At 44.3% G+C, this 26,745-nt stretch overlaps 1 protein-coding gene and 1 long non-coding RNA gene across 7 annotated transcripts in view; both read left to right on the top strand.

Moving 5' to 3' along the window:
• The first annotated feature begins 1,870 nt into the window (after positions 1-1,870).
• On the top strand, positions 1,871-10,085 carry LOC142081072 (uncharacterized). Its single transcript, XR_012673218.1, has 5 exons — positions 1,871-3,012; positions 3,927-4,008; positions 4,222-4,326; positions 4,640-4,735; positions 8,120-10,085. It is a non-coding gene; the product is annotated as an uncharacterized LOC142081072 (long non-coding RNA).
• A 4,433-nt stretch (positions 10,086-14,518) lies between these two features.
• The window catches only part of VPS54 (VPS54 subunit of GARP complex), a 52,263-nt gene continuing 40,036 nt past the window's right edge, over positions 14,519-26,745 (top strand). For 2 of the 6 annotated variants that reach the window (XM_075147610.1, XM_075147605.1), the window contains exons 1-3: positions 15,036-15,147; positions 24,847-25,008; positions 25,857-26,098. In XM_075147610.1, coding sequence (XP_075003711.1) covers positions 24,873-25,008; positions 25,857-26,098 — 378 coding nt within the window. In that variant the 5' untranslated portion in view covers positions 15,036-15,147; positions 24,847-24,872. Of the gene's footprint in view, positions 14,609-14,637; positions 14,659-15,035; positions 15,148-24,846; positions 25,009-25,856; positions 26,099-26,599; positions 26,673-26,745 lie in introns of those variants that run through there. The other 4 variants (XM_075147606.1, XM_075147607.1, XM_075147608.1 and 1 more) reach the window with 4 other exon arrangements.

Here is a 26,745-nt window from a genome sequence, read left to right as displayed (position 1 = left end):
AGCATGGATATTTAATGCTTTTTCACTTATTTGCATTAAAAGTGGATTCAGAGCAGCTTTCCTGAGAGGCAGGGTAAGCGATGCCGAAGACCTCAGCTCCACCATCGCTCCGGGTGTTTTCGGTGTTACTCAGCGTTTCTGCCAGCGTCACTCTTTATCACTTGGAAATCTCACTCTGCCTGTTCTGGAGCAGGAGAAGCAGAAGGTGTGTGCAAGCGCCTTTGGGCGTCGATGAATCAGTGCTCATGTCACACTCCTTGGCAGCTCCTGGCAACTGCCTGCCAGGGAAAGCCATCGCTGGAGCCCGGGCAAGTGCCTTTACAAAAGGAGGGCTTGACTAGAGACCGTGCCAGCCCTAAAGAAAAAAAACACCCCAGCCCCCCTGTCCTTAAAACAATATTGCCAAATGCACAGTATTTATACAGTGGAGTGTTTTTCGTACCGCGGAGGCCTGGGTTTAGTGTTCCTCACAACAACATAAATATATTTATAGGCCATGTGTGTCTGCATTTTGTTATATTTTTATCTTTATAGGCTAATGGTTAATAAAGCCAGGCTGTATTTATGTTTCTGCAGCGAAAAATATGTTGAATAGTATCACGCAAGAGGCTTAAGCTCTGCTGGCCCCAATCAATCTTTTAGAGTGTAATTTAGGGGCTAATTCACACTACAGAAGTATAAAGGTGGGATGTCAGAGGTTGGCTTCCCCAGGACACAGCAGAGGAAGAGAAGAGCAGCTGTGGGAGTCCCCAGGGTGGGGGTATTTAACCCACCTTTGCTCTTAGTACTCAAAAAAATAGCAATGCAGCCAGCGTGTTCTGTGCAGCAGCAGTTTCTAAATGACTTTCCTCAGCCCAGCTTGCCACCTGGCTGATCCTTACGTCCTGTATACATACTGTCAGCGATCACCTTATGTTTGCTCCCAGATCCTGAGTGGCAATGCGAAGCAATGTCAGGTCCGGGCACCTCCTGGGTGATTTGGTCCCATTCGTGGCAGAGCCTTCACCAGGGAGCTGTCAGCTAATGCATTTAACATGGGCTTTTCTGATAGTGGGGAGTGCTAATCTTTTAATCATAATGTTGCTCCGTACTGAGTCAAATGTCTTACAAAACCCCATTACGACTGCCTTTTATCTGCCAAACTTGCTATCTCAAAGGAGGAAAGCAGGTTTGCCAGATGTGAGTTTTTCTTCCAAAAAAAACCCCCATGTTGATTGGCATTATGTTATTGTCCTTTACGTGTGAGCTCTGATCAGCTTTCTCTTTATTTTGCTCAGTGTGGATGTCTCATGAGCTGGTCTAAAATTACAGTTATTGTTCTCTTTTGAGTACCAACACTTACAGCCTCTGGAGTTTCCCTACTATTTCAAGGCGAATAAAAGAAAAGAAACCAATACGGGTTCCCAGATCGCATCAAACAATTTTTTCATGAATTTTAGATGCAAGCTCCTTTGCATCAGCTGATTTTAAAATGTATTGTTCATAATGTAACCACGGATCCATGGAAGGTCTTCTCCTGCATTAGTCTGCCCTGTGGCAGGGTTAGCTCAACCCAAATCCTGCTTGCAAGCATTCATCTCGCTTACCCTTTCAAAATCTGCAGATTAAGGGAGACTCCACAACCTGTCCAGGCAGCCTGTTCCTCAGTTGAACTATCCTCCTAGTGAGAAATTGCTCCTCATCTTGAACTTAAAGCCCCCCAGAAGGAAAGCTTTAGCACATTACTGCTTGTTATTGCCTCCACAGCCCAGAGAATGTGGAGGCAATAGTTTTTTTTCTCCCTCCTTCTAGCAGCCTTTTACATATGTGAAGGCTGTGAGCATGTCTCTTCTCAGCCTTTTCTTCTCTACTCTGAAGCAGTCCTTTTGATCTTCATAGGTTGTGCTTGCCAGACTACCAGGGCTCTTGCTTCTGTTTCCCGAGCTCTGTCTTCAACTTCTCCACGTCCTCTCCGAGGCCCTTCGCTTGCTGAGTGAAGTGAGAAGGTCCCTGCCCATGTCCTGCATGCTGTATGTCCTTCCAAAGACTCTCATCCACCTCCTCCATTGGGGAAAAATATCCTGATGGTTCTTTGTTTCAGTACCTTTCTGCCTAACAAGAAGCATTTCAGTTTTAGGTGCCTGAGCCCCAAACACTGAGCAATTCGGATCTTCTACAGAGTCCTTCTTTCAGGTTTTAACCGCAAGGTGAGAGGCGTTAACCCACACCAAAACAACCCTATGCAAGCAAATATTAGTGCTGCTGACAGTGTCACTGCTGCACCCAGGAGAGGGGCTGCGCACCCCTGGGATGGAGGTAGAGCAACTTCCAGCCTGAAAAACATGATGGAGATGCTCCCTCCTTGCCACGGGCTTCTGTGCTTCTCCTGGAGTATCCCCAATTCACCGCTCTTTGGGGGACAGATCCTGCGTTAGGATCAGTCCTACGCAGACCAACAGTCTTACACAGCCAAGCCGCTCCCATCTTCCCTGTGAAACCAACTCATTAATGAACGAAGCTAGAACTCGTCAACTCCCACTCTAATAAAGTAAACTGAAGAGCAAGTTGAGACCAAAGACTTACCTACTGTTTGGGGTTTTGGTTTTCTTTTTTTCTTAAAGAAAAAAACAACTCAAAGCAAAAGCTTTTGTATTCCAAGCACTTCTGCGGAGTTTGGAAATAAAGATGTTGCAACTTTCTGCAAAAGGTACGCCTGTTATCGATCGACAGCTTCCCCTGCAATGACACTGAATGAACTCGCCCAACAAATGGACCTAGAAGGAAAAAAAGGGAGGAAAGGTGCCTAACAAGCCTTCAACCTCCGATATTCAATTTATTAAAATTTAATGATGAGCTATTAATAATGAATGCAGCCAGGAAGATGGGAGAACTGCAGTATAATGGCCTCGAGATTTCTAGTTAGCCAGATTTCTCTACAGAGCTGGGAAAGAAGAGGGCAGCTTTCAAAAGGATGAAAAGGCTCCTCTGAGGGACAGATATAAGCAGCAGTCTGCAACAGTCTCTGCGGGCTGGGTAGATTGGTGGAAGGGTATTTTATGTGTTTCTTTCATTAAAAGCTGAACTGGGGGTGGGTGGAGCGCATGTCATGTAAGGAAAAGATGATCGTGAATGCCAAGACCTTGAGTGTAACATAGGGAATTGGGGTCATTTCCTCACTGACGGTGATTTCCTGTGCGAAATTAACTCCCTTCTCCCCGCATCTCCCATCTCTCATGGTATGTGCACAGAAATACAGCCTCCTGCCTCTTCGGCCAGATTTCAGGAGCCAACGTTCTCATGGTGGTGGCTGTCAGGGACACACCAAGGGATGCAATGAACGTTACACCTTGAGCATAAACAACTCGCCTGTTCACCTTCAGTAACGTTGTCTAGACCGTTTCCTTTGGTGGCTGCATGAGCCAGCGTTATTCAAGTGAAGATACAGCACATCTGTGACTTCCCTTTCCTAGCTGCCAGGCCAGCTGCCTTATCAAAGAGAGAAATGGAGTTGGTTAGATACGGCTTGTTTTTGTAAGCCCGTAGCGGTTGCTTTAGGATCACGTGGGTCTTTAAGGTTAATTAACGCTGTATTTGGATGTCCCCCTAGTATTGATAATAGGTTCTCTGGTCCTGTGGGACCTCTCCTGTCCCCAGAGTTTGTAAAGCCGTTCACTGACAACCGTTTGATTAGTTTCTTGAAGGCTCCAGAGTAAATTTTACTCGGCCCTGCTGACTCTGAATTCCTCTCATTTCTCTTAACTATTGTTTAAGCTGTTCTTTTCCTCATCTGGCCTGTATTTCCTGTCTCTGGTTGTTAGTATGAAACGTGTTAATAAGCATCTGGATGCCATTAACATATTTTGCGAGAACAGAAGCAGGATAAAAAGTAGAAACTGAAGGCAGAACCTACGTAAAAGTAAATCCGGGTTCTTTTGTGTTTGCATCAGGAACGACCTCCCAGAAGAAGATGTCTTTGCACCTCTCTTGTGCTTGTGAAACAGACCACTAGGACAGATTAATACCAGTCAGGTAGGTATAAAAACACAGTATGGACAAGGGAGCTGCCACGTGGTAATAAGAAATGCTTCCACAGGGTCTAGGGGGTATTAGAAAGAGCTTGGTGTGCCTGTGGTCATCTCAAGAAACCCTGTCCCAATAAGCATTCCTGTTCTGGCTCCCAGAGCAGGGAATAAGAAGGGGCAGGACAGAAGAGTGCTGGTCACTTTTCTCCTTGCTTTTCAGGGCCGGGTGAATCCACAGAGCGTATCTGAGGCTCTTTTGAAGAGTCACCAGCAGATGAAGTAATTTGAGGCCTCACCCACACCAGAGTTTATTCAGCCAGCTGCTGTAGGTCGTTTAACAGAGGTGCTTTTTAATATGGCACAAACATCTTCTTAAATCAAGCACTGAAAAATGTCACTTTGATTTTGACATACTACCCACAAAGTATGATGTATTTTCTGTTATGTGTTGTTGTCAAGGTGAAGAATAGAATTAGCGTGGATTTTTAATTACTTTGATCTTGAACTCTGATATAAGTTGGAAGGGAAACATCATGCTAGATGAATAAAGAGGTGGTGCAATAGCTAATCAGACCTCTGGTGAGGAGCCAAGCACTGCAAATGTGAAGAGGTGATTTTGGTCGTGTTTCTGTCTCTAGCTTCTTCGATCCAGTTGCTCAGTTCCTACGGAGGCTTCTGCTGGTGGCAAGCAGACACCGGGAGACAAGAAAAGGCATGTATTGTCTGAAATCCAGGTACAATTCATTTCTGGAAATTTGGGGAAAGGCTGCCATCTGCCGTAATACAAAGCAGTTGCTGGCAATAAATCTGACTTAAATCAAATCATAATAGTCACGTTGAAACTGTGATGAGCTTAGGATAGAAGCAAGGTAAGACAAGCGAAGATGAACTGTGCGCTTAAAGGCATGTTGATGCCTTCCACACAGATCACTCTCCTAATAACAGCTATTACCTATCCCTACAAAGTCATGCCCTTAGAGGAAAAGAACCATCCTTGTGGTCCCCATCAGCTTTAATCCCTGGTATTTCCAGACGAGGTCAGAGATGGGCGGCGGGGGACTGAGGCAGCGATGCATGTGGCCCCGTTCAGGCTGGGGAAGCCTGCTGTGAGGGGACAGCGTGCTGCTTCCTCAATTTAATCTAGGTGCTCACGGTACTTCTACAGCCTCTCAGCTGTAGAATTTTAAAATGCACAAAGGTGTGTGTTTTTCCTCTCAGTGGTATGTGTGTGATACCTAAGATAGCAACAAGTTAGCTTGGTCGCTTCTGCCTTACTTGGTTGGGATTCCTGTGGCTGAACCCTCTACCGGTGGACCTTGCAACCTAGAGCAGAGTAAAGTCTAAAACAATCTATAATTCAGGGCCTTTAACTCTGATTTTTAAAACAAAATCTCTACTGAACCCTGCGGTAAAACTAGAATCGAATTCATACCTCTGGAAGTCCCTAAGATCCCAGCTCTGCTTGCTTGGTACCTTCTTTAGACATCACCAACTTGGTCTGCTTTTTTTGAACTTGTTTCTTTTTTCTCACTCCACATCATCACTTGCTTTGAAACTGCACATTTTGACTTACAAGTAATCTCAGAAACAAGAGCTTTTACTTTGCCTGAGTAAAGACAGACTGAGAGGCCAGAAAGAACTGTTCCAAATAGAGTTAGCATGGAAAAAGGTGGGAATAAAGGACAGGAGCTCCTGACACCCTGCTTGTTTTGTAAAAAGAAATTTACTGCATGGCTGTGGGGTGGCAACTCCGGCGGAGGCATGTTCCTGGTGTCCTTTAAGAGTCAAACACCTCCTCTCACGCATGCTCAGATGAAAAGGATGCACTTAGGAGATGCAGGTTTTTAAAACGTTTGGGTTGTGTATTGTCTGCCTGCGTGTAGGCACGCGTCCGTCCCTCTGCTAGACGGTGCCTAATACACTAAAATCCAGTAATGTCAAGACATTTCAGTGCTTCTGGGATACCAGCATGGTTGGAAACAGTGAGATCTAGGAAGGAAAATAATTGATTTTTGGCTGTGTTTTGTTACTATAGTCTGGAGGTCTAACATCAAATATTGCTGAAGAGATGGTCAGATCAAGATGGTAGGTACTCAAGCCTAAATGGTGGAAGCGGACAGAGAGTTGCCAATAAAAGAAAGGTAAATATTTGTCAGCAGTACAAAGGTGTGGGTTAGACTGGTGAAAACACTCAGGGTGAGATGCAGACAGAAAAAAGAAATGAGAGAGAGAGGAAGTTCTTCAGAAGTATCTCAAAGAGCAGCAGGATTAGAGAAAGAGTCTACAGGCTGCAAAATAAAAAGTCTTACTTATACCTAGCAAAGCTGGAAGGCTTGATAAGGCACCTTAATCCCCGTGGATGATGTAAGTAAATGCTATAGGTGAATTCCATATGCATCAGGCACGCCTGGTCTTTACACAGTGATTCCCTGTTGCCAAACAGAAGAATCTCCTGTTGTGTTTTTCAATAACTTCCCGCGTCACCATTTAATTTAAAAGCAAAACCCCTGTTTGAGTCCATGGTTGATGAGATTGGAGTAGCCGCTCGGACCAGACTGTTTCCCATTACACTTCCCTGAAAGCATCCCACTAGAATCCCTCCTTTTGTAATGTCGGGGTGGCAGTGGCCGAATTCAAAGGGAATGCTGCACATAACAAAGCTAGCCTGGAAAGCTGACATAAAAAAAGCCAGAGCCCCTGATGACTCAGGTATTAATGTACTCCACTTCATCAGAATAAGCTGCTATCTGATAAAATGTGCTCACTCCAGATAGAGAAGCGAGAGCTTTTAATTTTACGCAGCCTCTTTACTGGAGACTGACCCTACCAGGAAGAAACTGGGTTAAACACAGATACGTCTGCAGCATGTCTAACGTGCTGAGGAATGACTTAGAGCCAGGAGGGGCTCCGCTACCATTGCAGACATGGAGGAATAAATGCCGTATCTTTTAGGAACAACGGGAGAGATTTGGCATTCCTGTTTTATGGGCTGTCCTTATGTTGTGACAGTGTCTTGATGGAGTCTATTAAGAAACTGTTCCAGACAGAGCCATTGACCTCCACTACCCTGATCCAGCCACTTTTCCTTCCTGGAGGCCCCTTCTTCTCACCCTTTGTGCGCTCTGACATGCAGGAGTGCCTGGCTCATTCTCATCTCTGAAGGAGAATGTGGGTATTGTCCTCCAGGGTCAGACCAGGCACCCATCCTGCCCTGTATCTTGCCTATAGCAAGGATACAGCACGTCAGGTGGTGACCCATGAGTGCAGAGGTGGGCCAGTCATCTGTCTTCTCTACATGGGTCTGATCCTGAGCTCTAATAGTTAGTATTTGATTGACGTGATAAAAATAATTTTCAAAATTGTCGTATGTGTTAACTTTGAAAGCCACTAATGTTGCCCTATAAAACTGCCATCCCATTCTGTATCTTTCTAAGCTCCTGTCTTGAAAGGTTTCTTGTGGCATTGAGCACCACGCTCCACTTACACAAGGCATGGAAATGTTTTCCCCGCTATTGGCATGAAAAATTCAGTCTTAATATCCCTTCACATCACTGAAGACAAAAAGAACAGAAACTCTCCATCTGCTTTCTTTGCAGTGTTCATTATTTTACATATTTCTTTTATATCCCTTGCTTCCTCCAAGGAGAGCTTTTCCTTGATGTTTGGTTGTTCTTATCATTGTTTAATGCTGCTCTTTTAGAGACAAGATTACCCACTACACTCAGCATTCCTGGGGGACCTGCCCCTCTAATTACATTTAATCATTATTTTCCCTCATATTCCTTATAGATCCCAACACCTTGTTCATTTTTTCATTTGCACTACAAGCTGAGCAAAAGTTTTCTGTGAAAGTTTCTGAAAGCTCGCGGTACCAGGACCCTGCAAGCAAGGACCTTCTGAAACACTATAGCAAGAAAGGAGCCCAGATATTACTAGAGAGAATCCAGCTTTCACAATAGTTGGCTACTAGTTCTGCCACCGACCAGTAATACACATTTCCTTACTTTTTATTGTCTCTTGCACTCTCTCGTATCTGGGAAAACATCGAGCTACTTTGTTCTTTTTACCATTTATTTTCTACATCACAAACCCCACTGTTTCCCCTGTTTCTCTTCCAGGAAAACTCCGCAGAAGACTCCTGAACCAAAGTGAGCGTAGGAAAAATCCCTGTCGTATTTCTGTTGTTTTTCAAAAATGCCAATTGAACTCACGTATCTGAAAAAGTAGCGGTAGAAAAATTTTCCTGGCTAAAACTACTGGGGATTGGAGTTGTTCACCTAGGAGAGTCTCTGTAGGACTATGTCCCACATGCACAGGAATAAGGATGTTGTCGTTTTATGTCACCGGGGCACTGTAACACACTGGCAGCACTGAGTCACATTCTCAGCAAAGCCGACGTGGCCCTCGGCAATCAGTAGGAAGCAGAGATAACTGAAATCTTACAGTCAGAAGAATTACCATAGAAGTATAATTTACAGACATAAGTTGTACTCGAAGAGGCAGACAGAGTTCATCAAGTGAACTATAGTTGACTGACTCACAATTTTCTCACCAAACTCTGCCGGTAAAGAAATGGCCGTTCTTATCTGCAGAGAACCGTCAGCACATTCAGGTTGTGAATATGAGAGTTGACAAGACCAGCCACGCTGGGGAAGTTTGTTACGATTGAAAACAACCTTTCTTCTCACAGTCACTAGAAATCACCCACCGAGTATCCTACAGTCTGGGGGGAAGGAGATATCTTGGGTTGGACTGGCGTTGTTACTGCCACCGTGGTGTTTAGCCAAAAGATGACAGTCAGAAAAGCAAGCAGCAGGAGGTAACCGCATGTCCGTCACCCTTTCCTTCTGGTCCACAAATATTATGCAGTATTAGTTTATTCTTCCCAAGGGGAACAGAGAGCTTTGCTGTTAATACAAAATGCAGCAGAACAGTAGCAACATTTAACTTGGAGATAACGTCAGTGAAGCATGAGGTAGAAAATCAAACAATTAAGGTAGAAAATCAAACAATTTGTTACTTTCCCTGTGTGAGCAGATAACAAGACTCTCTTCATTGCAACTGAAAAATATTAAAGGTTACAAGAGGGCGCATGGCTAAAAGGTCACTTTGAGGGGATGGCTTTCCCCTGTGTCTCTGGCACAATGAATCATTGCCGATTTGAACGTACCTCTCTGGTGAAAGAGAAACACAGACCTGAGGTTTTCAGCCAGATCAGTACTTCCTGGGCAAATGTCAACTGAAGGGTAAGCCCAGCTCTACATAAAGGTCATTTCATGCTAAGCGAGTGATGCAAAATTTCTTTTTAAAGCTGCTCTGAGCAATCGATTGAGATTAACCTGGCAGGATGTCTCCCTGACTCGCGTGAAGATGCTTCAAGATCGGAGATCTGAACCTCACCAGCTGAGGACTGAGGTCAATCCTGCACAGCTGGACTTGGCTCCGGCTCAGTTTGCGGACCAGGACCGGACACGTTGCAGCGGCGAGTGTATCAGCCCATCATTCATCCAAGGGAGGCATAGAAAATGGTACCCACGCTACAGCACTCACCTTCAGCCTCAGGCTGACCCATAGAGCTGGAGAGGGGAAATTTGGTTTACCACCGAGGCTGTGGGAAGGGCTTTCCCTTCAAAAACAGCGGCTGTAGTTAATAACCACCCACAGCTGCTCCTCTCCTGGGGATTTCCTTTCTTTTTGCCTTTCCCCTCCCTTCCCATCCCCTCCCATCTGTCTCTTTGCCAGCGGAAAGTGGTTATGTAGATACTCCCAGGTCCCTTTCCAAAAAGTCAGACTACCGAAAGCAAACAATGAACATGATTTGGGCAAACCCAAACTTTCCATCTCTCTTGCGAGTGCTTGCAGGAGCCATGGGGACACCCCCAGCCAGCTGGCAGCAGTGACGAGGCAGCGAGGCAGGAATGCCATCCTCAACCCACACAGCTGAGGACGTTCATCTGAGACAACAGTAACACACAGCAGAACCGCAATGGAGGACAGGGCTAACACAGCCTCCGTCCCTCCCACAGCCTCTCTGATTTCATTGACTTTATCCACGTGAATAAATTCTGCAAAGTCAGTCTTTCTGCAGTCTGGATCTATATACAGCAATCAGTTTTACATTTATTGCAACTATGTCGTGTTTTGGGGATTAGAAGACAGATAGACTCCAACTAATGTGATCCCCGAGCATAAAAAAAAAAACCACCAAACCACCACGCTTTCCCCATGGGGAGCGTGTCAAATGTGTGCCTGCAGTCTGAACATGGCTGAGGCTGTTAGGGACAAAGAGATTTCTGCCAGGTAGTGGAAAAGATGCTATGAAAATATTGTGAGTGACGTTTGCAGGTTGCTGGAGGGAAATTCCCATTGGCTTCCTAACAAGCATTTAATATTTAACATGGGGTTTTTACTGCTTTTGCTGTTCCAGCTTCCAATAAAGCCTGTTTGAGCTATGCTGAGCTGGTATTAATTCCAGCACCTCAGAAAGCCAAGGATGGTATTTTGAACCATGAGAAGGTACATCTTTATTTTCTAAAGCACGTCTAGGAAAGGTATAATGGATGTAAAAAGAGCACAGCAGTGGTGGTGATGACCACTGACACTGAAGCCATCAGTTATGAAGTCATAGTAATATTAAACTAGTATTTCTTTCTGGTAGTGCCACATCTTCTGCTCTTTAAACTCATCGTATAAACCAGTTACCTTTTGCAAGGTACGACAAGAGATCAGATTTCATTGCAATTTCACATGCAAAGCAGCAAACGGTGCTATTTCAGCTTACGTCAGTGTCTCCGAGACTGTCACGCACACGTCAGTGGCGATCAGCGGGCCAGGCTGAGTAGCCAGCACTTCAGTCCACATAGAGGCACGTTAAGCTGTGCTTTCAATAAGCTTTGCAATTACAACTTTGGCGCTGCGTGAGTTGTGAGCCCCAAAGACATTGTAAAAACTGCCAGGAATATTCTGATGCAAAAAGCTTGGGATCCACAGCAGCAGGTTTCACTCTCCAGTCGTTGCAGCTTTAGGGTGTTAACATGAATCAACAACAGCAACAACAACAAAACCACCCAAACCTCCATCTGGGCATGAAATGACCACTTCCAAACAGGGCTGGAATGTTTTGCTTATTGGAAAACAGCCGTACTCATACTGTAAATAAAAGGGAGTTGAAGGTGCTCCCCGTGCCCTCAGTAAATTGTGATGTTGCACAACTAGGGCTGCAAGACGTGTGGGCTGAGGCTATGATTATCTAAGGGAAGGATCCTGGACTGATCTCCACCATGTTCACATGCTTCCATGTGGACTGTGGATGATTTTGTTTGGCTTTGTGGCATCAGGCCATCTGGGGCCTTGCAGATAGGGAAGTGAGAGGGAAATAAGTGCAAGGTAGGCATCTTAAGATTCTTATTTGTGCTCCAATACTCAGTATTTCACAATCTGAAACCTGGGGACCCATGGGCGCATCCAGATGTGTGGTGGCCTGAGAAAGTGAAATTAAGCAGTGAAAGCAGGAAAGCTGCAGCCACAAATTTCCATTGGCCTCTGAGGGTAAACGCTAATGAAGTCCTCCCACCTACTTCTCTCAGGAGTTCCTTTCTGCAGTGTCCTAAGGTCTGCAGGGCTAACAGCTGACTTGAGCTCCACAACCCCACAGGAAGATAGCTGCATGCTGGGTGGGACAGCAGGTCCCACAAATAGTTGTCACCCAGGAGATTCCATGTCTGGGTCCAAAAGCCATGACTCAGCCTAGCGCTCAAGTCCACGCTGATGCGAGGTGGGAAAGTAGTCCTACTGGAAATGGCAGCCCAGGTGTGTGATACCAGCAGCAAAACACAGGTGTGACTACCTGGGTCAGTCTTGCTGCTGGAGGCAAAGCAGTGGCAAAACACAGCCTTGAAGTGACAGAGGCATGCAGTTCCCCCTGTGAGCACAACATCCACGCACCTGAAACCACAGCCTCCGCTGTGGGATGTAGAACGGCTTGCTTGCTGATGGGTACGTGCTTTAAATGTACCGAATCTGGTTATCCTTTGGGATAAAGCCTTCACAGCCTGTGGGAGCGTTGCTAGTGATCTTTAGCCTGATGCAGCCTTTTGCCGTGTTGCAAACTAAGTCTGATGGGAGGGATGGGATGGGATACTGCAACCACAATATGCAGCCTCCCGAGGACAGTGACTGGAACAAAGCAAATAATGCAGGGTTATGTGGTGAACAAAGTGTCTCCACAGTTCTCTTGTATTTTCTTCCCGCTATTTATTTATCTTATGTGTGTATGTATGTACTTCTCTCTTCTCCATCTACAACTCATTCCTTCTCTTGCAAAAAGCCCAGCCTGCTGCACCCTGCTGCACCAGTGACTGGCACAGGGTCGTTACAGGTGTCAGCAGCTTTCTGTTGCCATTAGTACGTTAGTGACAAGAGAAAAGCTGAAGACAGGAGCCTGCTACCTGACAAAGGAGCATCCCGAGCCAAAGGGTGAACATGGGTCAGGTCAGACACATCTCTCAAGGAGGCCATCAAAGGGTCCCTGTGACTCCCAGGCACCTGATCCCGGTGACGGCCATTTGGAACTTATCAATTCAGAGTCTGCAAAGCAAATTGTACCCAAAAAAAGTCTGTCAACATCGACTACTGAGGAGCAAGAAAACATCTTCAGCCCAGCTGGAGTGACACCAGTCTATCTGGTGTCAGCGCAGGGGCAGACGCAGAAATGAGTTAGCGAGCTGCAAGCCAGGGTGTGAACCCATGGATTTCCACATACGTGCATTTATGCAGCCCATAGCCACGTGCTCACATGCCTCTGCTCGTTAACACAAATGGAATTACTGCTATTAATTAATCAGAGCCTCCCTGTGTTTTGATACCTTTTGTTGACTGCCGCAGGACTACAGGCGAGAATTTAAGTGTGTTTAAGGCACAATCAGGCATGAGGCTGTTTTTGCTTAATTGGGACCTAACGTGTCCCTGTATTTCAGCATCTTATGTGGCCTGATGAAGAATTACAGCCTAAAATGTAAGTCTGAATAAGAAGTTACCAGCCAGGGGATTGCTGAGTACGACGCCTGATTGAAGTCTCTGAGCGTGACTGTGGCCACTGCTGCGCGGCGCGGCGGCCGTGGCCAAAACCCATGCAGGAGCAGCCGCCGTCACAGAGCCTGCTCACCGCTGGCATGGAGGGAAGCCACGAGGCCTCCATGGCGCCAAGGAGACCCTGCTCCCCCCGCTGAGGACACTTCTGGGGCGCATTTGTGGGACCCCTTGCACTTCAGGATGGTGGCACCTTGGCTGTGGAGCACTTGTGGGGGCTCTCACACCCCGGGATGGCAGCGCTGTAGCTGTGGGGCACTTGTGGGGATTCTCAAATGGCAGTGCCTTGGCCGTGGGGCACTTGTGGGGCCTCTCAAATGATGGTGCCTCAGCCATTGGGCACTCATGGTGCCTCTGAAATGGTGGCAGCTTGGCCATGAGTCACTCGTGGGGCCCCTCACACCCCAGGATGGCAGTGTTGTAGCTGTGGGGCACTTGTGGGGCCTCTCAAATGGTGGTGGCTTGGCCATGGGGTGGTTGTGGGGACTCTCAAATGGCAGTGCCTTGGCCGTGGGGCACTTGTGGGGCCTCTCAAATGGTGGTGACTTGGCCATGGGGTGGTTGTGGGGACTCTCAAATGGCGGTGCCTCAGCCGTGGGGTACATGTGGGGTCTCTCAGATGGCGGTGGCTTGGCTGTGGAGCACTGATGGGGCCTCTCACACCCCAGGATGGCAGTGCTGTAGCTGTGGGGCCCTCGTGGGGCTTTTCAAATGGCAGTGCTGTAGCTGTGTGGCACTTGTGGGGACTCCCAAATGGCAGCACCTTGTCCATGAGGGCTGTCAAATGGTGGCACCTTGGCCGTGAGGCGCTCATGGGGCCTCTCACACCCTGGGATGGTGTTGCTGTAGCTGTGGGGCACTTGTAGGGACTCCCAAATGGCAGCACCTTGTCCATGGGGGCTGTCAAATGGTGGCACCTCGGCCGTGAGGCGCTCATGGGGCCTCTCACACCCTGGGATGGTGTTGCTGTAGCTGTGGGGCACTTGTAGGGACTCTCAAATGGTGGCACCTCAGCCATGGGGCACTCGTGGGGCCTCTCAAATGGCAGCACCTCGGCTGTGAGTCACTCGTGGGGCCCCTGACACCCCAGGATGGCGGTGCTGTAGCTGTGGGGCACTTGCGGGGCGTCTCAAATGGCGGCCCCTCGGCCGCGGGACACTGCGGAGCCTCCCGCCTCTCGGGGCGGCATCAGGCACTGCGGGTCCCCTCCCTCCGGGTGGGACGGCGGCACCTCAGCCCTGTAGCCTCCCCGAGGCGGGCCCCGCGCCAAGAACCGGAGCCGCTCCCGAAAGGACGGCCGCAAGCCCCACTGCGGCCGGGCAGGGGCAGCCCCTTCCGCCGGCCGCGGCGGCGGCTCCTCCCCCGGGCGGCGGGGAGAGGCGGTGCCTCGGCCCCTCCCGCCGCCGCCGCCGCCACAGCCGCCCGGGCCGCTTCCTGCGCCGCGCCGCCCTGCGCGGGGGGGAGCGACGTGTCGCCGCGGAGGCGCCGCGCTAGGCCGCGCCGCCCGCCCGGCGCCGCAGGTAGGCAGGGGGGCACTCCCCAGCCGCCCGCCGCTAGGCCGCCGGCGCAGGTGCCTTTCCGCCCGCGGCCGGGGGGATCTCCCGGAGAGCGGCCGGGAAAGTTGAATTCTCCCGGGTGCCCTTTGTCTTTGCGGGGCGAGGGCCGGGGGGCGGCCTGGGCCGTGTGGAGGAGAGGAGGGCGTGAGGGAAGGGGCGCCAACTTCGAGGCGCGGGGGGTGCCGCCCGGTTCTCTCCTTTTTCTGCAAATTTACGTTTTGTATTTCCATGGTAACCCCCCGGTGGGAAACGGGCGGTGTCTGAAATCGGTGCCTGTGCCTGGCAGGGAGGCGTTGAGCGTGTGTGGAAGTGTCGGCGTTAAGCCAGGCTTTCCTGGGCCACCCTGAGCACGGCCGTCGCGGCCCTCTCTCATGCGGGCTCTCTCCCGCAGGTCACCGACGCGCTGTCCCCAAGCTCCGAGACCGGGCAGTTTTCCGTACGATGCGACGGGGAGAGATATGACGACGGCATCCCTGAGATACTCCCGGCGTATTCTCGCTAAGGTACGGCCGGCTCCTCGCATGGCGGTGCCGCGCTCGTCGGGCACAGCTTTTATAAGCAGTTGGCGTTGGTGTGGGGAAGTAACGTTTGGAGCAAGTATTTGGGGTTTTTCTCTGTAATGCTGGCACATGACACCCATGTTAATGGCAACCGGGATGGACTGGGATGTGGAGAGCTAAAGGATTTGTTGGTTCCAAAAGCCATTTAGGATTGCGATGGTTCCTGGGTTTATAGACAATCCTAAAATTGTGTGCATAGACAAACATCGTTTCTTACCTTTCCTTACTTTAATCTTTCAAACACAGTATATCCTCTTGAGAGAAATACCTATGCGTTTGTAAAATACTGACCTCCTGCATTTTCAACAAAAAATTAACTTTCTGTCTCTTTGACTGTCCAGTTTTGGCCTTAGTGTTTTATTGATTCTCCTTTCCTTCTCTGTTTTTTTTTTATTTTCTAAGTACTTAGGGATTTCTGTTACAGACCATGGAGTGATCCCAAATGTGTAAAGTATCTATTTTAAAGTACATAAAAATATTTACTGGATTACAGATTTGCATGTATGTTTTTGAGAGTTTTAAAGCACAGGTGCTGTATTGACTTTACCGTCTTACCTATACCCTATCTGATGGAGTCCTGAGCAAGAAGAAGTCCTGTGGACTTCTGCACAGCTGTGGCCCTGTGGAAAAAATGCTCTCAACTAAAAAACCTGACTGCAGTATGTTAATTGTTGTAGTGGCTGCAGTAATTGCTACTTTAGCCTGAGAGCCAGTGTGACTCTTTCCCAAACTGTAGTATAGGCAAAAGCTATAGTTCCCTTGAAATCCTCTGGGCATAGGATGGTGCTTCTGTTGGATAGGAAAACAATGCCTAAAATGAACAAATGGACAGGAAATCTACGTCTGTCTAAGCAAAAGCTGCTGTGCATCGTGTGGGCAGCCTCACTAGTGAGGTCTGAAGGCATGCTGAGAAGCAGCTCTACCTTTCCTATCCCATTTGCCAGTAACAGGATCTGTCCTGAGTGTCCCTGCGTCTTCTCTGTAGTAGGAGTCTGGCGCACGTGTGGAGGAATTTTGCCTTCCTGTTGACAGCACAAACTTCATGGGAGGAGAAGGGGACACACATTTCCAAGGTTGACAGGAGTATTGTTTGCCTGAGAAGTGTCAGGAGCAACTAGAGAGAAAGCAGACCACAGACTTGCTCTTTGGCAGTTTGAGTGGGAAGAAGTTGGGAAATTGAATCATGTAGGTATTGTTTCTTCTTTTGGGGCAGCAACTCTGTGTAGAAGCCACTTCTGCTTTCCTTCTTCAGACTTTTGGGGAAATGAGGAGCTGCGAGTTTCTCAAGAAGAAGAGTGAAGGGCTTCGAACATCTTATCATCCTTCCACTTGGGAGGTTCAGTCTTCTTTTGGTTTCTGTTTCTTTTTTTTCTTTCTTTTTACTCTTTATTTTGTTTATTCCTTGTCTTGTTTTATGGATATAGCATAAAGAGAGAAAGGGTGATTTGTGAATGGATGTTCTACATATATATTTCTGGGGCCTCATATGATTAAGTCCAAAGAAATATTTACCAGCATATCTAAGATTTGTCTTCCCCGTATTTTTAACTTTTGGCACCCACCTCACCTAGGTTTTAAAAAAAGATCTGAGTATTCTTTTCGAAAGGTAAAGAATCCTTAATGTATTTCCCTCATACTCAGAAATGGCGGATCCATTTACAGTTCAGATGTTCCAAAATACTCATCTTTGGATAGAGAAAAAGCTAGGATATTTCAACTATTAATCTGGTTCTTAAAACAAAAAAAAAGAACCACTTTGGACATGGGGGGGTATGTGTGTTTAAGGTAGGTTATTAGAGTTGGAGCAGCATATCTGGTGCTTTGCAGTATGACAGAGAGGTCCCATCAGTGTTACACTCTTACTGTAAGCAGCGGTATAAGGCCTTCCTTTTATTTTCTGGCATTCTAAATGTAGCATAACCATACTGTTTTTTACATTTCTAGAAATATTTATTCTTCTTGTAAATGGAAGCTATTTGAGGGATGAAAAGGAAGTGATGTGAACAGAGGTGATCCGTTTCATTTGATCTTCCGTTGGGCAGGTATTAACACCACAAGAAGTGTCAACAAACATGGGTGGCACTCTCTGGTGCTCACCAAGGTAAAGGTTGGATGGTCTTGTTTGCTGAGTACTTGCCCTACAGAGTGACTTACTGCCTCCCACTAGTGGACTGGCATCCTATGTCAAGACCACTCGATAAGACTTGCTATGAGGTATGCTGTGCCTGCTTTTGGATAATCCCTAGTCTCAGCTTTTTTGCATAATGTCAAAACTATCAAATATTTTTATTTGGCTCTCTCATAGCTACTTGCAGTTGTTCAGGGCTTTGGTAAGGCTTCGGAAAGATATGAATCTCATGAAAAATCACATTTTTAGAAAATTAGTTTCAGATTAACAAATTGAGCCTAACCCCACTGAAGATAGCAAGTGCAAGTGGAGAGCCTGCACAGGGAAACTTGCTGTTGGCACAAATTGCCATCAGCTTCTGTCAAACTCCTTTCGTAGAATCAGGACCTAAGTGTTACGATTTTTGCTCTGTTGGTGCAGTTCTTCTGCCTTTCCTCAAAATGTCACTGCTCCGCAGTCTCTGTCTTTGACAGACTTCTAACTGGAATGCCCGCCGGGGCTCCTTGATCTTTCTTCAGCTGCATGTACCTCTGTGGAGCCATATGAGATGCTCATATTTCACCATTTTCCAAGAGGATAATGTACACTGTAATGCTGATGCCTGAAAAAAAAGGGTACAAAGAGATTTCACTCTCATCTTGTGTGATAGTGTGGGCAACTAACTACAAGGCCTTTTCTTTTCTGACATATATTTTTTACTGTTTTGTTAATTGTTTCTGAATAATTCTACCACCCCTGGCATGGAAGAACTTGACACATAGTGACCTAAATAGCTGTAGGAAGGTCTGTTCCTCCAGCACAGAAGCTGCCTTCTGATTTCAAATTAGTGTTCATCATTGGGAAGTTAGGTTTCCGGATGAGAGGAAGTGCATTTGATACATTGGGTATATCACAGATGTTTCATTTAATTGTTTTATTCAGTACCTGAATAAAAGTGAAATACTACTTTTAAGATAGTTTGTCTATAGGGAGATAAATTGCTTTCCAATTTTTGACAAAATGTTTACACTTGTGTATTATTCTAAATAAGTAGTGCATACATGCATTCAAATGAACAATATGTTGTTCAGTGATGGGGCTTTTTGGGGTAATTTTTTTCAGAGGATCTTATTCTTGTATTTAAAGAAGTGAAGCTCAACTAAAGTTTTGATTATTTTAAAAAATCTACTGTTCAGGTGACTTCATCTGGGGAGGGCAAAAGGAACCAGTACAAAATATAATAATAGGAAAGTCAGATGCTGTTTTACCCTGGCCTTATAGCCTATCCACACTGCTTTGCAGTGGGGATGCAGCTGTCCTATTCTTTCTTTGTAGTTGGATTACTTTTTTCCTTGCCTGTTTCCCCATGTGAGGAGAGCATTTTGAGATGGCATTATAAAAGAGACAATATAAGGGGCGGGTGGTGGCATTACTCTTTAAGCTATTCAAGTGCTCTTGCTTTTCCACAGTCCCCAATATGCAGTTTGCTGAGAAAGTAGCACAGTCTGGCTTAGCTCAGCACCGTCCAAGGAATTACAGAATATGCTGGATCGTAACAGCACATGTGGCGAAGCAGGGCTGATGAGAAACGCAGATAACTCATATATAACTTCCTTGTCAGGTTGCTTTCATCCCAGCAAGGCTAATCTGGATGGTCATCACTCATGCTAACTTTGCAGAGAAGGTATACCCTCAGTGTGGGAACATGAGATTTGGGATACTATTAAAAGATGTGCAGAATGCACTGAAATAACACGTGTGTTCATGAATACAAATATACGTGTATTTATTAGGCTTTCAGAAAGGCCGGGCTGTCACAGATTTGTCTCCAAGTTGTGTAAGGAGGTTTGGTGTTGGAATGTGCACCAAATGTAGATGACTTGCCAGGGGGACAAGTCACAGCTGTCCTCTGACAGCCTCATCATGGCCCTGACAATCATCTGCTTCCTACTCTAAAACCCCAGGGTGGAAATAGGTGTTCAGAAAGAGCTTCAGTTAGCAGAACAGCTTCCGCAGCCTTAACCTCATTCTCTGAAACTACTTAAACATTTGTGCTGAAAGCTAACCTTCTTGGCTCCCCTGCTGAAAGAGGGATGTCTGTCTTGGGGCACAGGGGCGAGTGTGGAAATTTCAGCCCGAGGAATTAGCTGGTTGAAAGAAATTGAAAGCTTGCGTTAGTCCAGGCTGGTTCACATTGCCTTACAAAGGTGGTGTGTACTTTGCTCATACCATGGTTTCCTTGTTACAGGGTTAAATCCTGCTGATTTAGCAAAAAGCTGGATAATAATACAGTGGGAAACCTAAACTTTTAACGACAGAGTAAATATATTAGACCAATAACAGGCATGTTGTTGGCTGTTGAGATCTTTTAGTTATGTTTCACGTATCCTTTTCCTTAGTAAGTATCTCTGGTATTTATCGCTGCTTCTAGAAATGGTGAAATATTTTGCTTTAGTGCGACTTGTGAGTGGCTTCTGATGGTTTTCTATTCCAAAGGGTCTTGGGTAACCAGAACAGTACTTTAAAATGTTTTGTTTTCACTCTGTTGCTGCCAGACAAAGCCATGAAAAGCAGCAGGGACTTTAGCATGCTGTTTGTGTCCACAGAGAAACTTCTCCTCGCCTTATCTTTGGGATGCAGAGGGTACCTCTTGAAAAGTACCTGGTGGTGCCCAAGTGTGGCTCATCATGGACAATGTGAAATACTTAAAGGAGAACTTGCTCAGTGTTGTGTGGTCAGGTGGAAGCCCTGCGCTCTTTCCCCTGGATGCTTAATGTCTCTTCTCAGATGTCACTATTTTTGAAGCCAAAATCGAGGTTGGAGAGCAGATTCTTTGAATTGTATGAAGGACTGGAGCTAATAAGCTCCATGTTCCTGGGTGCCCCTTGTAGTACCAGCTAACTTATCAAAACTACCAGTATAAGTTGAAGGTATTACTAGTAGGTAGTAGATGTATTTTCATTTGGGAGGGAGAACGCAGAGAAGGGAGAAATACAGTTTTCTTTAGTGCATAAATTGAGACTTACTTCAGGCACCTTGCAGGGATTGTGCTGACTTCCTAAATTCTAATTTGTATTGTTAATACAAATTGCAGCTTTACAAACTGAAGTGTGCCAGTAAAAATGATTAAATCATGTAAAGCTGTTACCTTAAGTAGGAAATAGAAAATTGGTTGATAATGCTAATGGAAAACTGCCCAAAAATGAAGAAATGTGAAGTTAATATCCACGAATAGGCGAGGTTTAGTTTGCACCTTCTCTAATATCGTGTTTATATAGAGATAATACTGGATGTGTCGGTGGCGAAGACTTACCATCTGAAAAACAAAGTGTGCGAATAACGCTCAGAATATGGAAAGGCAATTTCTGAAGAACTTCATGCAAGTCTTAATACTTAGAAAAACAAGCACATGCTCAAGAGTTATAACCGTCGTGTGCAATTACTTCTGAGTAATACGCTTTGTTGGTTGTTGTGCTGCTCTTCTAACTGCTGAAACCTCAGGTGTGAAACTCGAGTCAGCGACAGTCATCACAGAAATAACTTCTTAAAATTCTTGTGATTAATACATTACTAACTGCAGCGATCTTCTACTTTGCCAACTGTACAGTATCCAAGCATGTGGTTATTACATTTGTCATCACAGTCATTTTATTCCATGCTGTATGTCGTACAACTGTGTCATATCATAGTTGCTAAGCATGTTATTGAACAAGGATTTTTTTTTAGAGGAAGCTGTAAGATTGTTGAATATGAAATATTAATCTTCATGCGTTCAGACTGTAAGAATACCATAAATTCAAGTCATCAAAGCTATTTTCATTGTTGCAATGGTTGATTTTTTTTTTTAATGTTTAACTTCAGTGATATTAAGTCATTAGAGTGACAGTGTAATTTAATGTCATTTTTTTAAACTAAGGAAATTAATATAGTGTGTGCAAAATAGATTTAATACATTGAAGGCATGTTGTAAATACAGACGTAATCCTGTAAGCATTTCCATCATTACTCCTGTATCTAATCCCTAAAGTTTTTTTTTTGTTGTATTAGTTTAATACACGTTGCTAGACAAGATGTGAGTAAATTATGGTGATTACTGGAGAGAACAGAGTTAATCTAACCCAGTTTTAATTGTATACAATTTAAATATTGATGTCATTAAGTTACACAGTTGCATATTCTTATTGCTGCACATAGGCTCTTCTAAGTAGGAGGCTCAGGGGACTCACCTTTTCATAATTCATTCTGCACACCTTGTGCAGTTAACTACATTTACCTGCATTTCGCTTGCTTTTAAAGTTGAATGATTTAAAATATTCTGCAGCAGTTTTGTTCTATGTTTCATTTTTTTGTAGTATGTTTAAATCAGCAAATTTGTATATTGTTGCATATTTTAAAATGCTGATTCAGAAGGCTGGTTATAGATTCATTTCTCTATAAAATGTTTAGTAGTGTAGCACAAGGAACAGCTGTTCTGTGGTGAACGAATGAAACTATTTTTCTGTTTTCCGCAAGGTTAGCGTACACAGAAGGGCTCAGGTTTAGGGCAGGATTTTTGTCTTCATATAGACTTGTCACATATTCCTTTGTAATTTGAATTTAATTCAGGTAATTCTGCCCAGTTTTCTTTCTCTCTCTGAAGCTATACTTACTTGGCTAATTTAAGGACTGCAGTTTGAGGAATGCCTGGTTTTGGGCAGTACAGATGGGTTTATTCCTGTGCAAATGTGGCTGTTCATTGAGGTTAATTATCCATAAGGTCCTGACTTATGAGGCTACTAGAATAGCTGTTAACTATGAATAATTTAGTACAGCATCATATTGCATGCCACTTAAGAAGGCCTCTGCCCGTGAATCTTTATATCTTGTTGAAATCCACTCAATAGTATGAAGGTTACTGCTTGCATTGATGTTTTATTGTACTCTTTTCATTCAATTTTAAGATTTGTCAGTGTACAAAGGCAATGTGAATATTTTATGGTGATAAGTAATAAAAATACCTGTGCAAGAATAGGTATAGTTTGTTTTTGGAAAGTTGATGTATTGAACCAGTCTTCAGTGTTAAATTGTCTTTTAAATTTATTTTAAATCTTACACTGGCAAAATGCAGTTAGCATTTTCTCCACTGAGGTTTATGTCGTTGAGACAATTCACATCTTAGAATATACTTTTAGGCAATATCTCATTATGGGGAAAGGAAAGAGACTTAATGAAAGACTTGCTAGCAAGAGTACAAGATTTCAGTGCTTTCTACAAATTGTCTTAGTTGCTCATACATCTGGCTAGAGCAGACTGTGTGTCATATTACAGAGGCTTTTTCAGGAGAAAAACTGCAAATACAGAACTTTGAAGCAGTTCCAAGTGCAGATAAATTTACTGTATGCCTTTAGGAGACTTGATCATTATAACTTAGCACTGGATATGTTATTTAAGAATGCTAAAATAATAGATTTCTGTCATTAGCATAAACTAGATTTTTTACAAAAACACCTCAAAACATTAGGGAAGAGCTTCATAAAGAAAGAAGTTGCTTTGGAAGTGTCAAGGGAAGAATATAAGAATATGAACATGTAACAGCAGTAGCAGTGAGAAAGTTTTCTTTGGGGCGTTTTGGGGAGAGAGACTGATGCTTTATGATATTTAAGGAAGGTCTGTCAGACGTCTGGGAAGGTTTTTCCCCTTTCTGACTACTTCCAGTTTTCCATCAGTGCTCCCATTCTCCATCTCGACTGGTAAGTTTTTCTATAAGAAAGAAGGGAATCCCCTCCCAAGAAAAAACGGGAGACAGATTTTCAGTTCTCCTGCAGCGTTTTTAGAAAGGCTTCTGGTGGTCTATTTTCACCCCTTCTAAAAGTCAGTTCTAAAAATGACAGTGGAAGCACGTTCTCTTCCTTGTCTTGCTGCGTTGTCGGATAGAAAGGGAGAGAGGCAAGTGGATATCAGGAATGGCACCCAATGGACAGAATTTTGGCCAGAATACGTGTTTGTTAGTCATTATGAGCCTGTTCATTGGGATGCTCTATTAGAGCTGTACATATCTTAACTCATTTTTAGAATTGTTTTGTAGGACACTTCCAACCTCATTTAGAAAGTAGAACTTTTTTTTTCTTTTCCAAATGAGATTTGCTGTAATATAAGTGATGCTGTTAGAAGTTGACACAGTGACATACACTCATCCCTTGGTGCCTGCTTCAGCGATTGAAGATAAAATAAGCCTTTTATCTTTTTGTGCTCCTTCACAGGGTAGTAAGTAATTTAGGTATCCCTTAAGGGTTGGTAGTTAAATGCTAAGATCTTGCTAGATGTGTTTACTTCTCCTTAAAGGCGAGGATTCAGATTGGTCCCTTTGAACGGGCACTCTTTGAGCTGTACATTATGGGGATGTTTTAATAAACTCTCAAACCTCTTAATAGTTCTGCAGTTTACTACTGACTCAACCGGTACTTTGATGGAAATGCAGCTTTGTTTACAGGTGGAAAGAAAGCATTATGTTGTTCAGCCCTGGTGTAAAATTTTTAAGGCTGTTTATTTTCAAATTGGGAGCTTAAAATTAAATGGAAAATCAGTGGGACTTTCCTTACTGCAAAGCGTTTTGATCTGTGTTTTAATTATCTTCCCTGTGCAAATGCTTTTTATGTTGAAATAAACTATAGTTTACTAGGCAGCCATGAAAAGTTGAATTGCCAATTTTCCTGATGGGAGTGATAAAAGATGTCTATGTTCTATGCATAATATACGCTCATGCTTTTCTGATATACATGGTATGCTTCTATTCTTCAGATTCTGATTTGTCTGAAATGTGATAATGATTTCAATTACTATAAATAATTAATTATGTATTGTATCTGTGGGTAACTGTTGCTGGGCTTGGCTGAATCATGAACACAGGTTGCAGACCTCCTCCTTTGCAGAAAATGGTGCACCTCCCCTTGCTGGGCTCGTAACGTTAAGGCAGCACAACAAAGTGAGGGCACAGAATATCCCACTTGCACCCGTTACCTTTTTCACTGCAGCATGTAATGCACTGTGGTTAAACCTCCCATGTGGCATGGGAGCGTGGCATGCCTCTGCAGATGCAAAAGGTGAGCTGCTCCCTGCAGTCACTGAGAACAGTAGGTAGGTAGGAGGGAAGAGGAGGTGGAAGGCTATACATTCATCTACCTGAGCTTCCTGATTTCCTGATATCTGTGAGGAAGTTCCATGTGGATGTGTGCACTGTGACTGCAATAGTTAATGGCAATAGAAAGGCAGAAGTGCCTGAAAGACTTTTTTTTTTTTTTAAAAAAAAACGTATTATTTTATTGGTGCTGTGTGCAAGAATAAGCTATTCTCCAAACCTAGAGGTGTGGGAGGAAACAGACTATGAAGTTATGTTCTGCCTTTTATTTTTGTGTTTAAAATAAACTTTCCTCTGTTGCTGTTGAAATATGTCAGTTAAAGTGTTGCATTTATAAAAAATACTACTATATGTCATTGTTTTGATACAATCCGTAACCAGAAGTTTATTAAAGCCTTGATATTTACTGTTTCTTATTTAGCTTTTATCAAGTGGTGATTTTATGCAATGGCATCAAGCCACAGTTCTTCACCAGTGCCTCAGTCAAACAGCAGTGATGCTTTCTTTAAAAAGGAAATGGATGCCACAAAACGTTTTCGACCTGTGCAGTCACTGCCTGATGTGTGTCCCAAGGAACCTACAGGTAATGTCGGTGTCAAGGAGAGTGAAAATGTAGTTAAATTTACAATTGTTCAGTCAAATTTTCTTGTATACTGGGTGTAGTGTTCTAAGCCATAGTCTTATTTCAAAGTATGCTGTAATTCTACTTTATACCACCCAGTGTCCCTTTGGAGCAATGGGAGAGCCTGTTGCAGCTTGGTTTTAGATGCCCACATTATAGATGGGTTCTTGCTTGTGTGATTCCACATTACAGCTATGATCCATACTATATGCAAGGAGAGGGAATATTCTGTCAGAGCCTGTAACATATCTGTCCAGCGTGCGTGGAGTCTAGCTGCATTACTTCTGGGAAACACCCCAGCCCTCTTGCAGTGGGAAGCAAGAGATCAGGACCTGTCTCTAGGACTGTCACAAGTCTCTAGTGCTATCGTAAAACCAGGTTTTGGTCACAGTTATAGCTGCTGTGGTATACTAAAGCTTAGTCTATAAAAAGGAATAGGTGGGGTGGGATCTTAAGAATTACGAAATACAATGCTAATGAATTTCAACTGTCATTCTGATCGAATTCAGATTATTAAAAATATGTTTGTGGTTGGAATTTTTTTCTCTTCAGTAGAAGCTAATGTTTTTGAGCTAAATATGTTTAATGAGTGTGAATACACCACTGTCTTCAAAACTTTTGTTGGTTAATTTGATAGAAGAAATGCAAGTGAAAGTGTTGCAGAAGGAGAATATCATGCGTCTTTTACATAGATAATTCTGATCCACTATGTAATTGTGAAAACATGGTTTGCTTAAGAACCACATTTTAGCAAAAATACAACTTTCAGTTTCTCACCTTAACAAACTGTCTTGTCTTTTGTGCTGCAGGCGATCCCAGTAATTTATGTGACAGCCCATCTCTAGTTGTGGATCAGCACAGATGGACTATTTATCATTCCAAAGTCAATCTCCCAGCAGCACTAAATGATCCTAGGTTAGCAAAAAGGGAATCTGATTTCTTTACAAAAACATGGGGAGTGGACTTTGTGGACACTGAAGTCACGCCTTCATTCTACCTCCCACAGATCACCAAGGAACATTTTGCATTATACCAACAAGAAATCACTCCGGTAAGAACCCAAAATTAGATGCATGTAGTACTAAGGGCCAGAAGGAGATTTGAGATCCTTCTTCTAATTAGAGATTGTCCCTGTTAGTAGCCATCATACAGTTAGCTGATAATTAATTTGCTCTTCGGTGCTTGTTGACTCTTCATTAGGCATTTCTTGTTTTATAATCTCAGTATTCATAGTGTGGAGAATGCTGTCTAAATTCTCTCTAGGCAATTTCTTTTTTTTTCATTTGTATTTCTGAATACTGCACTCTGTACCAGGACTTACAGTTCCTATTTATTCTTTCTGATTATTAATCCTTTTTCTGTAAGGATTGTTTAACGATTGGGCTCTACAGTACAACATAGCATTTACAGACCTTTGCATCAAACGCAAAACATGACTATGTGCTGCAAGGCTTAGAGATTTTTTTTTTAAGAGTCTCTAATGTAAACATTTATACGTGAAGTTCTTAAACTATAAATAGGCCTATTATCTTGATGATTTCTTTTGTAACAGGAAAGTTTAAGCTACATCTAAGGACACCAGGACCAGTAGGAGACTTCTACAAACTCTTAAAATACAGGTGTCAGTAAGTATGTAGTATTCTTTCTTTTTTTAACTGAAGGAACTTGTAGAAGTCTCCCACTGTTTTCTGCTTCCTT

Source organism: Calonectris borealis, chromosome 3 (genome assembly GCF_964195595.1).
Source record: "Calonectris borealis chromosome 3, bCalBor7.hap1.2, whole genome shotgun sequence".
In the NCBI taxonomy this organism is placed as follows: domain Eukaryota; kingdom Metazoa; phylum Chordata; class Aves; order Procellariiformes; family Procellariidae; genus Calonectris; species Calonectris borealis.
This window is presented reverse-complemented; position numbering and strand designations above follow the sequence as displayed.